Source organism: Theobroma umbraticum, unplaced genomic scaffold, assembly GCF_002168275.2.
Source record: "Theobroma umbraticum cultivar Fairchild unplaced genomic scaffold, ASM216827v3 scaffold_50.0, whole genome shotgun sequence".
Lineage (NCBI taxonomy): Eukaryota > Viridiplantae > Streptophyta > Magnoliopsida > Malvales > Malvaceae > Theobroma > Theobroma umbraticum.
The window spans coordinates 808557-823099 of NW_018397261.1; the positions used below are offsets into that span (position 1 = coordinate 808557).

The 14543-nt window shown below is 34.2% G+C and overlaps 1 protein-coding gene across 3 annotated transcripts; it reads left to right on the forward strand.

Moving 5' to 3' along the window:
- The first annotated feature begins 5621 nt into the window (after positions 1-5621).
- Positions 5622-10910, forward strand: MAG2 (RINT-1 / TIP-1 family). 3 transcript variants are annotated; one of them, XM_021430419.2, is made up of 4 exons: positions 5622-6104; positions 6246-6323; positions 8434-8537; positions 8622-10910. In XM_021430419.2, exons 1-4 carry the CDS (start codon positions 5810-5812, stop codon positions 10527-10529), a joined length of 2385 nt encoding a protein of 794 aa, XP_021286094.1. In that variant the 5' UTR covers positions 5622-5809; the 3' UTR covers positions 10530-10910. The 3 variants fall into 3 exon arrangements, with proteins under 3 accessions (XP_021286094.1, XP_021286095.1, XP_021286096.1); XM_021430420.2 differs by lacking the exon at positions 8434-8537 and having other exon boundaries at positions 5964-6104; XM_021430421.1 differs by lacking the exons at positions 5622-6104; positions 6246-6323 and adding an exon at positions 6332-6506.
- The last annotated feature ends 3633 nt before the right edge of the window (positions 10911-14543 follow it).

Here is a 14543-nt window from a genome sequence, read left to right on the forward strand (position 1 = left end):
ATGTGTTTTTATAAAAAGATTCATATTTGAATTTGTGATAATTGTTGTTATTGTTGGTGACTTGAACATTATTGAAACTCTGAAAGAGTTATTAAAAGCCGTGAATTACTTAAAGAAAGAATTTGAGATGAAAGACCTTAGAAAAATAAAGTTTTGCTTGGGTCTTTAGATTGAACACTTGACCAATGGAATTTTTGTCTATCAATCTAATTATATAGCAAAAGTGCTAAAATAATTTTCTATGGAGAAAGCATATCTATTGAGTTCACCAATGGTTGTAAGGTCATGGGACGTAAAAAAAGACTTTTTCACCCTCGTGAGGATAATGAAGAACTTCTTGGCCCTGAAGTATCATATCTTATTGAAATTGGAATACTAATGTATCTTGTTAGCAATACATGAATTGATATATTAATTGCTGTAAATTTATTAGCAAGATATAGTTCTTCTCCAATTCGAAAACATTGAAATAAAATTAAACATATACTTCGATATCTCCGAGGAATAATGGATATAGACTTATATTATTCAAATGCATCAAAATAAAATTTAATTAGTTATGCAGATACAGAATATTCATCTGATCCACACAAAGCTCGCTCCCATATAGGTTACTTGTTCACATATGGAGATATGGTTATTTCATGGCATTTGACAAAGTAAACTATAGTTGCTACTTCTTTTAACCATGTAGAAATTTTAGCAACTCATAAGGCAAGTTGTGAATGTATCTGATTAAGATCTATCACTTAACATATTTGAGAAATGTGTGACTTGTCAACAAAGAAGAAAATTCCAACAACGTTATATGAGGATGATACAGTGAAAGAAAGGATACATTAAAGGTAATAGGACAACAAATAGTTAGCCAAAAATTCTTCTTCACTTATGATCTCCAAGAAAAAGGTGAAATTAGTGTTTAAGAAATTTAGTCAAGTGACAATCTACTAGATTGGTTCACCAAAGCCCTTCTTACTACAACATTTGAAAAGTTAGTATAAAATATTGGAATACATCATTTTAAGGATTTCTATAATGCATTCATCAAGGGGAATAAAATACACACTGTACTCTTTTCCTTTATCAAGGTTTTTCCTACTAGATTTTTCTTAATAAGGTTTTTAATGAGACAATATTTCAAAAGCATATTCTTAAAAAAATTATGTACTCTTTTTCCTTCACTTGAATTCTTTTTTCATGAGGTTTTTTTCTTGTAAGATTTTAACAAGCCATATTCTCAATGCAATGGACATTCAAGGGGAAGTGTTATGAACAAATATATGAATGTTCATTATGTTATGACCCAAGAAGTGCAAACCAAGTTAAACAGCATAATAAGCAAGATACAAGAAATGTAATATAATTTAAACTCTTAGATAGAATTAGTTTAGAATTATGATTTAAGGGGTTGCTGACTTATTCACTTCATTTGTAAATACACACTTGAATAAGATCTTCTTACTCTTTCTAAATACTCTCTTTCTTCTAAGTACTTGTTCTTATATTTCTCTTATAGTTGTTCTTTTTAGATTTATTTCATAACAAGTGATAAATTTATTGAAGATTTTTAGTTGAATAAAATTTTTTAAAATTAAAAAGAAAAGTATCAAGAAGGTTTTTCAAAATGTCAATATAAATGTTCCCTTTTATTATTAAATAAAAAATTCAAAATATTAAATAATAATAATAATAATAAATAAATAACAAGTTAGATGTTTTGACCATTGTTCCTTCATTCAATAACTATGTTCAATAACAATTTGAACTTAAAATTAAATGCATAAGGTCAGATAATGGTTTGTAGTTCTGATTTTATACTAAAATTGGCATAATACATCATTTATCTTGTGTGGATATGCCTTAACAAAATGGAATAGTTGAAAGGAAACATCAACATATTCTAATTGTTATTAGTGCCCTAATGCACCAATCTAATGTGCTTGTATACTTCTAGGGGGATGTAATACTCATTGCAGTTCATATCATTAACAGAATGCCTACCAAAGTGCTTCAAAATAAATCACCTTTTGAGCTGATGTTCTAAAAATTACCTACATATGAACACCTAAAGGTATTCGGTTGTCTATGTTTTGTATCAACACTGCCTCAACATAGGAAAAAGTTAGACAAAAGAGCTTCAAAATGTGTCTTTCTAGGATATCCAAATTACATGAAAGGGTACAAGGTATATGATCGTAGTGCATAAAAGATTCTAGTATCTAGAATTATTGTTTTTCATGAAGAAATATTTTCATTTCAGTCTATGTAGCATGGTATACAGGAAAATGTATTTTCTCAAACACCTAATTTGTATACTAAATATCTTGATATTTTTTATTCATATTCTGAAAAATTTCAAAAACAAAATCAAGTACCTGTTGAGAATCATGCACCTTCACCTATGCCAAGTCCACAAACACCTATTACATCACCCTCGAGTGAGTTGGCACATGATTCACCTGTGACAGTCATTATGCCTACTGCAGCTAACTTAATATCTGATGCAAATGACAATGAAATTGATGATAGAAATACAAATTTGCTAATTAGGAGAAGTACTAGACTTAAACATATTCCTAAATACTTAGAAGCTTATGATGTTGACCTACCATCACATTCAAACATTGTCACTGCACATCCTATATCCAAATACTTATCTGCTGATAAACTCTCATCAGAACAGAAAGCATTTACTGTATCATTGTCAAAAATTCATGAGCCAAGCACTTACCTTCAAGTAGTTAATCATTCTCATTGTAAAGATGTGATGGTAGTTGAACTAATAGTTCTGCAAGACAATGGCACATGGAGTATTATACCTTAGCCTGCAAATTCTCATGTGATAGGATGTAAACGGGTCTATAAAGTGAAACTAAATGAACATGACAAAGTTGAGAGATATAAAGCTCGACTGGTAGTCAAATTACAGGGTTTGACTATCAAGAAACTTTCAGTCCAGTGGCTAAGCAAACTACTATTAGGGTGTTCTTTGCCTTAGTTGCAGTGCACAACTGGTCATTGTCACAACTTGATGTGAATAATGAATTTTTAAATGGTGATTTACAAGAGGAAGTATACATGGAAATTCCACAAGGGTACACTGTCTAGGGGGAGTGTCCTAAAACAACCAGATTAGCTTGTAGATTGCATAAATCCTTGTATGGTCTCAAGCAGGCATCTAGACAATGAAATGCTAAATTTATGTCATTAGTTCTTCAATATGGTTTTCATCAATCATCGACAGATCACTCTTTTTTCACTATGAAAGGAAATGATGGAAGTTTTACTGCTTTACTACTATATGTAAATGATATACTGATTGGAAGTACATCTACTCAAGCAGCAAGAGATGTAAAGCTATATCTAAGCTCACAGTTCAAATTAAAGGATCTTGGAAATGTGAGATAGTTTTTGGGATTAGAGATTAATAGGTTAGTTGAGGGTATTACTATTTCACAGAGAAAATATGCTTTGGACCTCCAGGAAGAATATGGGCTCTTAGGAGCTAAACCAGTTTCTACCCCAATTGACTACAATCACAATTTGCACAAGGTATAAAAGGAAGATGAACTGGTCAATCCTACAATTTACACGCAATTGGTAGGAAAGTTACTTTATCTAACCTTTAGCAAAGCAGATATATATTATGCAGTTCAAGTATTGACTCAATACATGGACAAGCCTGGTAAACAACACTTCACAGTAGCACCAAGCATATTAAAATATCTGAAAGGATCACCAGGGCAAGGAATTCAGATGAAGTCTGCATCAAACTTGAAACTATTAGTTTACTATGATAGTGATTGGGCAAGTTGTTCAGATTCTAGAAGATCAATCACTGGATTCAGTATTTTCATTGGAGAATCACTCATAAGCTGGAGATCTAATAAACAATCGATAGTGGCTAGAAGTTCTGTTGAAGCTTAGTACTATTCAATGGCTTCAACATGTTGTGAGTTATTTGGTTAAAGTATTTACTATCTGATTTTGGAATTAGCCATGATGATGCAATTGTTCTTTACTCAGATAGTCAATCAGTGATTCACATAAGCAAAAATCCAATGTTTCATGAGAAGACTAAACACATCGAGATGGACTGTCATTTTGTTAGAGAAAAGGTGTTAGCAGGTACAATCAAGCTAGTCCATATATCCACTAATCTTCAGTTAGCTGATATCTTTACTCAAGCCTTACAACCGAGGCAGTTTCACAATCTACTAAGCAAGATGAATGTTCTCAACGATCACATATCCTCTTGAGGGGAAGTATTAGAAGTATTCAGAATGAATAAGTTCAAGATTTCATGGAAGAACTCTGCACCAGGCTAATGACTATCGGACTAAAGGAGGAACAAAAAAGCTTGGGAGCAAGAAGACACTAAAAAGCAGAGTTTAAATAAAAGACAAGGAATACCACCCAAATGTTGTGTATTAGGCTCTGCTAAGAAGCAATAAATTAATGAGCAATGCATCATTTTGTATATATATAATCATTGTTTTTAAAAGTTAGTTAGGTTGGTTATGGTGTAATTAATTTATTTTCTTCTTTACTTAACTTTTAAGCCCCTATATATATAGCTCATTTATCGAGCCTTGATGATGAAAGAATTCAGAAGCATTCTCTCATTCTTTTCAACGCCGCTTGTCTTTTCTCTGCCTTGTAATATTCTTCTTTGACACCAACTCATAAAAACATTGCCTAAACCGCTCACCTCCTTCACCACCTAAAACCAAAAGCGATAACATAGTAAAAACCAAAGGCAAAAAGAATACAAAAGACATCTCCTTCTACGAACCAAACCTTTAATTCAAAAAACCCTAATGACAAACCACCCTTAATCCACAAAACCCCAAGAAAAAACCACCAAAAACAAAGGAACGAACTAAAAATCGTACATGTGGCACAGACTAAACAATCTGAGTGACACGATGAAACGGAAGTAACACAAAAGACAAAAAACAACCAACAATAATAATGAAAAAAAAAAACTAACACCATAATAGAAAATGACACCGTTTGGGGCCAGACGGAAGAAAAAAAACCCAACTTTATCAAAATGACGTCATTTTGAGGGACATGAGAGAAAAAACAGAATAATATTCCCAATCGAATGACAAATGTCACGCATTCATTAGCCAATTGCAATACTAACAAATGGAGCTACTTTTATATATAGTAATAGGTATATATAATTTATGTAACAGAAATTATATATATAAAATAAAATTCGACTTGCGTTATTATTATTATTATTATTATGATTGATTTTGTCTCTCTTCTTTTGACGAGGAAAAAAAAAAACAGAGCTAGACAAAAACATTTTGTTGTAGAATGACACCGATTTTGCTTTTTGTCAAAATTACTAGAAAAGAAAAGGAAAAGATTGATTGTACTGTACTTACATGAAAGTTAAAAGTGTATTTACAAATTGTGACCAACGATTTTGGAGAAATTGGATACATTCTGCACTTCTACTTTGTTCAAACTCGAAGGTACTAAAATTCCTATTTAAGAGAAAGTACAGCATGTACTTCAATGCTTTGTGACGGGCCCATGTCCACGCCCACTTCAAGTTCAATCCCACTTGGGTTGACCCGATACAAACCCGAATTCGACTTCCGTGCTTTATGGCTAAGAATCGGACCCAGTATCTCCTCCATGGAAGCAACGAATCAGCCGGTCCTGGTCCACTTTCTCCCTCTGCTCAATCCAATACGGAACTTTAAAATTCCCAATATACCCTCCTTTCCATATCAGATTTCCCTCTCCTCCCAAATCTTCCATGGCTTGACCCGAAATCCCAACCCAAATGGACTCTCAGCAAAGTCTTCCTCCACTCTCGACTCTATCCACCTCAGCCTCCGCCATCCTGAACTCTAAACTCGGCACCGACCACGACCTAACTCGAGCACCGAGTCTCGTTTCCTACTTGCTGACTCAGTGCGATGATCTGGACCGAGCCCTAATCCACCTCAATCGTACCCTCGAATCAAGCTTAGCATCTTACGCTTCCTTCTCCGATCGCATCGGCGACCTTTTCCGCGATGTAAATTCGAAGTTGACCGATCTCGGATGCTCCGTTTGTTCTCGGAGCTCCGTTTCAGGTTCGAATCAACGCAAACTTTTTATTTTTTACATTGATTTTGTGTATTTTTGTTGGAAAGTTTAGTGGTGTTTGGAATTTGTGCGTGGAGAGCATTAATTTTATTTCATTATTTTTCTTTGCGGAAAATGATGTGTTATAGATGAGGAAGGATTGGGAGAGGAGCTGCCGGCATTGGCGAAGGAGGTGGCGAGGGTGGAAACGGTTAGAGCATACGCGGGTGAGGGTTCTAAAAGATCATAGCTTGTTGGAATTCTGAAATGCTCATTGAATTTAGCGCTACATTTTAATCTCTTTAGATGACTTATGAATTATAACTATTGTTTATGTTGTTCTGATATTTCAGTAGTTGTGTTTCAACATAAAAGAGAGGTGATTTTGCTGTTCAATGGTTGAAATTATGGTAAACTTTGGTCCTTTTACCAATCATTAAAAATAATTTCTCACTTCTCTTCTAGTAAATATGTTATATGAAGCAATAAGGCATTGTCAAAAGGGCAAGGGGGAGGTCCTATAAACTTTAGTTCCTAGGTTCAAGTCCTACCGTCTGTGCCTTTCTCCTAACTTTATGATGGTTCGCTAGTTTGATTGTTTGGCTTGTTTATTAGTTTCTTCTGCTGGATGTTTGTCAAAAATTGTTTCATTATAATTGTAATTTCTATTGATACATGTAATTTCATTAGAAAAAAAAAAGAAAGAAGAGTTCCACAGGAATAGTGGAACAGCTTGATTTGATGTTGCTTTTTATTAGGACTTTAATCATGGTGATCCAAGCCTCAAAAACTCTTGTAATTCAAGAAATTGTCCCCTATTTCTTGTGGACCCTTTCTGGCCTTAAGATTAATCGAAGCCTCAAAGCTCAAGGAATTCAAGCTATTGGTTCCCTGGACTACATCACTTAGGGTTTGCTTTTGCTGTGACTTCTTAGTTATTTTTTCTAAAATAATTTGCTAATATTCTCTGAATATTGTATTTGCAATTGCTGTGATCTCTGTTTCTTTTGGGTCTGTCAACGGTGCTCTATTGTTTTAGCCACCAGTGGCACATCTGCTTATATCTATCTTGCAGCACAATATAGCAATTGGGGTAATTGGGAAAAATCATATAATGGTGGCATAGGTTGTAGTCTTATTTGTCCAGTCGCCTCATAGAATCCATATGTATAATAGATTGAGCACTTTGCTGCTTTTAGAGTTGTTATGCCATTAATGGACCTTTTGCCACTAAGAGCTTGGTTAGGATGGTCTAGTAATATAGATATCACTATTGCAGCTGCTGATTCAGATCTGCTGATCGCTTTCTTTCAATGAAAATGGTATTAATTGCAGTGAATATTAGCATTTGTTTATATAAACCAGGTAGCCTTGTTTTTCCCTTAATGTTGTTGGTGTTTCAATTTCATATACAGAGGTGCTTATCCAGGGCTACATTCACCTTACTTTAATATGGCTGTTTGATCTTTGATTATCTGTGTTGTGGGCATCATTTGTGAACTATTGCAGAATCTAGGGTCATTTACACATTTGGTACCCGAACTATTGTGAAATCTCGGTTTCGTACCTAAGGAAATAAATTGGCAATTAAGTACCCCCAAGATGCATATGTCACTAACTCTGTTAGCCAAATGGTAACGTTGCAAAAGACAACCAATAGGAGTTAGACATGTGGTATATTAGTATTGGCTATTTTTTTGCCACATCACCCCTTTGACTTGCAGAGTTAGTTTTAGGTGCAGACTATTTAATGGGAGCAAACTTTGAGTACTTAATTGTGAATTTTTAAAATTTAGCTACCAAATCAAACATTTATTTATAGTTTAGGTAGAAATGTGTAATTAACCCTAGAATCTATGTAACACACGATCATGTCTTGTCCCTTATTGATTTATATTCTATGCATTATGATATGACGTTGTTTGATAATTGTCCAAATACAGACTCCTTCTAGATTTAAAAACCTTGAGGCTAGTTATTATAGTGAAGTGGTACATAATGTTTGGTTCAATGAAGTTAATTATCTTTGTGCAGTGTTAACTACAGATGCTCATTGTTCCTGTTAAGAAGTTTCTTCCCGCTAGGTTCTTTCTTGCTTTTAGAGTTCAAAATGACATAACCTTATGCTAAAGACTTGACCTTTTCTTCATGAAATTGGATGAAGAGGATTTCTTTGATTGGAAAAGAAACTAATTAGCAAGATCTTCAAAATAGTGTAGCTAAATCTTTCTTTTGTTTTTAGTTTTAGTTAGTTTTTTTCCTTCTGTTGCCTGGGTATAGAATTGTGATCTAAATACTCTCTTTGTTTTTCCTTGAAAACTTTCCTTTATCTCTCAGAGATAGCGTCAAAGCTTGATAATTTAGTTGGTGATATTGAAGATGCTGTCTCTTCTACTATGAACAAAAATTTAAGAAACGATCCTTCTACACGGAATTCAGAAGTAAGCACCTCCATTAGAAAAAAAAATGATGTTCTTATGGAAATTATTTTCTTACGGAAATCTTTTTCTTTCTTAATGTTGCAGGAATTACACCTGGTGGCTATTAAAACACTTAAACTGACAGAAGACTTATTAGGTTCAGTCACAAAGACACGCCCTCAATGGGTACGTCTAGTCTCAGCTGTTGATCACAGAGTAGATCGAGCTCTAGCGATATTACGACCCCTGGCAATTGCAGATCATCGGGCCCTTCTCACATCCCTTAGATGGCCACCACCCCTTTCTAATTTGACTTCCTCAAGTTTGGATACAAGGAAATCAAATGAGGTCCCAAATCCTCTTTTTACGATGCAAGGTAATCTCAAGCACCAGTACTGTGAAAACTTTCTTGCCCTGTGCCACCTGCAGGAGTTGCAGAGACAAAGAAAATCCCGGCAACTTGAGGGCCATAATCGGGAGGTTGCTCTTCACCAACCACTTTGGGCAATAGAAGAGCTTGTCAATCCTGTATCTGTTGCATCCCAACGCCATTTTTCAAAATGGATTGATAAGCCAGAATTCATTTTTGCTCTGGTGTATAAAATCACACGGGATTATGTTGATTCTATGGATGAGTTATTGCAACCATTGGTTGATGAAGCAATGCTAACTGGGTACAGTTGTAGAGAAGAATGGATTTCAGCAATGGTAGCCTCCTTATCAACATACTTGGCAAAAGAGATATTCCCCATTTATGCCGGTCAACTGGAGGAAGAGAGTATGACTGGAATTCGGTCACAGGCTAGGACATCTTGGCTCCATCTTGTTGACTTGATGGTCTCTTTTGACAAAAGAATAAAGTCTCTTGTAGAACAGTCTGGGATCTTGCTTTCCCTTCAGGAAGATGGGACCCTTCAGATTTCATCTCTATCTGTCTTCTGTGATCGACCTGAGTGGCTTGATTTATGGGCAGAAATAGAGCTAGCTGAAACACTGGAGAAACTAAAATCAGAGATGGATGAAGAAAAAAACTGGACTAAGAAAGTTCAAGGGGCAGTTCTCCCTAATTCTGATGATTATAAATCTCCTGCAGTTGGCAGCAGCATTTTTCGGTGTTTATCATCTTTGATTGACAGATGTCGATCATTGCCTACGGTTTCTTTGAGGTCAAGGTTTTTGAGATTAGCTGGTACACCACTTGTAAAAAGGTTTTTGGATTGCTTGCTTCTCAGATGCCAAGAAGCTGAAGGGTTGACTGCCTTAACAGACGATGATGCCCTAATCAAAGTGACAAACTCCATTAATGCAGCTCACTTTGCTGAATCTATTTTAAAAGAATGGTGTGAGGATGTTTTTTTCCTTGAGATGGGATTGGAGCAAGGTGATCAACTTGGAGCATCTGTTACTGAAAATAGTGGTAGTGAGATCCCAATTGAAGAGTATGGAAATGGTATTTTCCATACGGAGATTGTTAGGTTTGAGGATTTCAGAACTGAGTGGGTTGAGAAGATATCAGTTGTTGTTTTGAGAGGGTTTGATGCTCGATGCAGAGATTACATTAAAAACAGGAGGCAATGGCAGGAAAAGAGTGAAGGTTGGACGGTATCCAAGACATTGGTTGGGGCACTGGATTATTTGCAGGGGAAAATGTCAGTAATAGAAGAGAATTTAAACAGGCTAGACTTTACTGGGATCTGGAGGAGTCTGGCAGCCGGGGTGGATCGATTAATTTTTAATGGCATTCTTATTAGCAATGTGAAGTTTCATGATAACGGAGTGGAGAGATTTGGGTATGATTTGGAGGTCCTATTTGGAGTTTTCAGGGCTTGGTGTTTGAGGCCTGAAGGTTTCTTCCCTAAAGCAAGTGAAGGCTTGAAGTTGTTGAAGATGGAAAAGAAGCAACTTCAAGATGCCCTGGCAGTTGGGGAGAAGTGGATGAAGGACAATGGAATTAGGCAGTTGAGTGTAGCTGAGGTAGAAAAGATCAGGAAGAACAGAGTGTTTACGAAGTAAAAGGCGTTTAATTTTGGCTCACATGGTATCATTGTATCTGAGTAGACAGTGGACTTGGACATAGAACAGAGAGGTTAGGTTTGTGTTTTACATTGGCTCTTTACCTCTTGGATTAACCCATTTGTTTCAGAAAACAATACAATAATAAAAAATGAAATTGTTTTGTTTATTCTTAAGCACCGCTTGTTATTAATTGTAAATGCAGATTGAAACTTGTTGAGGTATATTACTAACTTTGTTGTATGCAGCAGATTGATTGTTTTCTGTCTGCTGCTGCCTAAATCAGGTTGTTGTAGATCATCAACAGACAACAGCATTGCTAAGTTTGTTCTGTTTCAATCTCCTTTTTCTTCTATCAATGATAATCCTGTTTAGCTTTGACCCTTTTTTTTTTGATTGTCTAATGGTCTTGGAATGCCCTGAACCCATTGCTGAATCACCGGTTAATGTCCTAATCCTTTTATTATATTATATTTATAGGTTAGACAGTATTTACCTTTTCATGAATCAACACTCTTACTCCTAAACCAGAAAGGCAAAGTTTACCATTAAGATTATACAAATTCTTTTACTAGTGTAATAAATAAACCCAAATTGAATGCTTTTGCGGTTGACTAAACCCAAGTGCTTAATCCTTGATAGCAGAATCTTATCACATGGATTAACTCTTTTCTATTATTCTTTTTTTTTGGAATTGGGGAAAGGGGATTCAAACAAACACTGTTCTCTAAAGCGTCAATTAGTCAGGGTTGCATGAAAACTATTGATTTCTGTCAAAAGCAAGTTGTTAGACCGAAAAGGGGGATTGTTTCTTCTTTTTTCTTTTCTGGTTTTAGGCTTTCAACTCAATAAAAAGAAGGGCTAGTACACCCTAGCAAATTGGCCTTTTGACTCATTAAACAAGGGTAAAAGAAAAAGTAAGATTAATCTATTAATTTGAAAGAAAAGTCAACAACTGATCGATTGAAACCCAAATCTAATAATTTGCTTCGCAAGTCTAATTAATTTCAGCACTTAATTGATATGGAAATTTAAAATTCTAGCGTCTAGTGATTAGAATCTTTTTGCAAGAGTCATCTTTCTTTCACTAAGTGGTGCCAAAGGCATCTGTGTAGGTCCAAAAGATACCTCCTCAAAAAGTACAATTTGATATTCAAATTGTCGGTGAAATAACTGTTTATTCAAGACATGCATCTCCTGGAGAAAATCTCTGCAAATAACCAAGTTAGAAAACATTGGAAGTCACAAAAGGGGAAATCAGAAATCCCTCACTATCCCTAATGAAGATAAAATCTCGTATGCACTGCTTACTGTAGAGAATCTTGTATAAGATTGATTATTTCATCACTCCTTTACAAGTGTTCAGTGATTGGATTTTACTAGCACAAGGTGCAGTCAATCGAGACTTCGTTGTATCTTGAGGCTATTAGATTAAACCCATTGCATAGCAAGATTGGTGGAGATGAAATAAGACTGAAAGAGAGTGGCAATTGCAGCATTTCTCGAAGTCATTTCTTACTTTTGTTTTTATGACTTTCCATGCACAAAATTCCTAAACAATCTTGAGGCTTATTTCTTTCACTGAAAATAACAAGTTAAAGAGTTCTTTAAAAGAGAAGGTTTAGTAAATTCGAGAAAACGAAACGTCCTGATGAGATTGAAAATACCTTCAGTGGTTTCAAACGATATATAATGAATATGGATAGCTTTATTGTTGTGTCCTTAATTATTGATAAATTACCATCATCATGGAAAGATTCCAAAAAAATCTGAGAACGTAAGAAAGAAAATTGTATTTCTTGAAGAGCTTATGAGATCATCTTCGAATTGAAGAAAAAGACCCCAAGGAACATGAGAAGAACAAGAGGCTCATATGTCAAAAGTTCATGTGATAAAAGGAAGCAAAGTCCAACAAAGCCACAAAAAAGAAAGAACTTTCTACCAAAACCTAGAAATTCAGGAAGAAAATTAGTCCATGTTTTCATTGTGGAAAAACACAAGGTCACTTAAAGAAAGACCACTAATTCTTGGAAAAGAAGAAATGCACTAGCAGGTGATGACTTGTATGGTTTTTTTTTTTAAATAATTGGGAGACGAGGGATTCGAATTTTATTTTTTTAAGCAAGAGGATAATGCACCAGCCAATGAACCAAATGCTGAAGTGCAGACGATGACTTGTATGGTTGATCCTTTTGATTTATGACATAATCATTTAGGATGTATTCACTATAATAAAATGCTTGTTATGTCTAAATCATAATTAATTTACAGTTTTGATAAAAATGAAGAAAAGTGTAAAACTTACATGCTTATTAGGATTACTAAAAATTCATTCCTTAAAGTTGAAAGACGTTCTAAAATGCTCAAGTTGGTACGTATATCATTAGCAGAATACACCTTCCATAGGAGAAAACAAATATTATGTGACTTTTTCTATGACTATTCTACATTTTGTTATGTTTATTTGCTGCACACAATAGATGAAGCATTAACCAAAAAAATTAAAGGTGTATAAAACCTACGTTGTAACTGCATTATGATACTAAAACCAAATGTTTAATAATAAATAGAGGAGGTGAATATTATGATCCTAATTATTTTGAATCCATTGGAATTATATATGAAACACATCATCATGCTGTCCTCAATCAAATGGTATGGTACAATGAAAAAAATAGTGTTAACTGAAATGGTTAATGCCATGTTATCAACTCTAGTTTAGGACAAGATTTTTGGGGTAAAGCATGCTGATAACATACCATATTTAAAACAGAGTTCTTAATAAAAGGAACAAAGTTACCCCATATGCCTTATGGAAGATAAGAAAATCCAATCTAAGTTATTTGAAGGTTTGGGAGTATAGAGCAATTTAAGGGTTCTAGAACTAAAAAGAAGCAAATCTAGAAAAAGAGGAATTGAGAGTATATTTATTGGACATGCACATAATAGTTTAAGGCATATAGATTCATCGTTATAAACCAAATGACTCAATTTCAATTAACATTGTGATTGAATTAAGGGATGCCATTTTTGAAGAAATAGATTTAAATCAAGTCCTTGGTCAAACGAAATTGCTCAAGAAAGTTCATATGAACTTGAGAAGAATTTTTCAGAAATTGAAGAGAATGAAGACCTTGTTCCTAGGAGAAAAAATGGAGTTAGAAAAGCAAAATCATATGAATGAGATTTCTATATGTTTCTTGTTGAAGGAACAAGGGAGGTTGCAAACAAACTTGTAAAATATTGTCTCAAATATGGGATTTGGTCCTATTATTTTTGATAAGGATATGAAGTCTTGCAATGTTGCATTTAGAAAAAAGCTATAAATGATGAAATGAACTTAATTATGGGTAATAGCGCTTGGATTCTTGTTAACTTACCTCCTAGTTGCAAACCAAGTGGATACAAATAGATATTTAAAATGAAAATGAAAATTGATGGGACTATAGACAAGTTTAAGACTACACTTGTAGCTAAGAGGATTTACACAAAAGCGTCAGAATGGTTATTTTGATACATATGCATTGGTAGCAAAAATTGTAATAATTAGAATGGTTGTTGCATTGACTTCAACATAAAATTGGTAACGTGTCAAATGGATATGAAAACCACATTCTTAAATGGAACAACTTGAAGGGAAGAAAATAAAGTGGGTAAATTAATTAAGTCTTTTTATGGAATAAGCAAACACCTAAACAATGACATTAAAAACTTGATGAGATCATTCAGGCTAATAGGTATCATATTAATGAATCCAATAAATATGGCTATAATAATTTCAAACAATAAAAAAAGTGCCATCATTTCCTTATATGTGGATGATATGTTAATTTTTGGTACAAATTTAGACCAAGTTGAAAGTACCAAAAGATTCTTATTTAGTAATTTTACAATGAAAGACATAGGCGTTGCAGATTTGATTTTGGGAATAAGAATATGTAGAGAAAATGATAAATTAATTATAATCTCACTATATTGGAAGATTCTCAAAAGGTTTAATCTAATTTATTGCGC

What these genes read in the sequence shown, in the direction of transcription:
- MAG2 (XM_021430419.2), top strand. Translation starts at nt 5,810, where the DNA reads ATGGACTCTCAGCAAAGTCTTCCTCCACTCTCGACTCTATCCACCTCA. An exon ending in AACGGTTAGAGCATACGCGG is followed by an intron (nt 6,324 to 8,433) that starts GTGAGGGTTCTA and finishes TTTATCTCTCAG; the next exon opens with AGATAGCGTCAAAGCTTGAT. An exon ending in CTTCTACACGGAATTCAGAA is followed by an intron (nt 8,538 to 8,621) that starts GTAAGCACCTCC and finishes TTAATGTTGCAG; the next exon opens with GAATTACACCTGGTGGCTAT.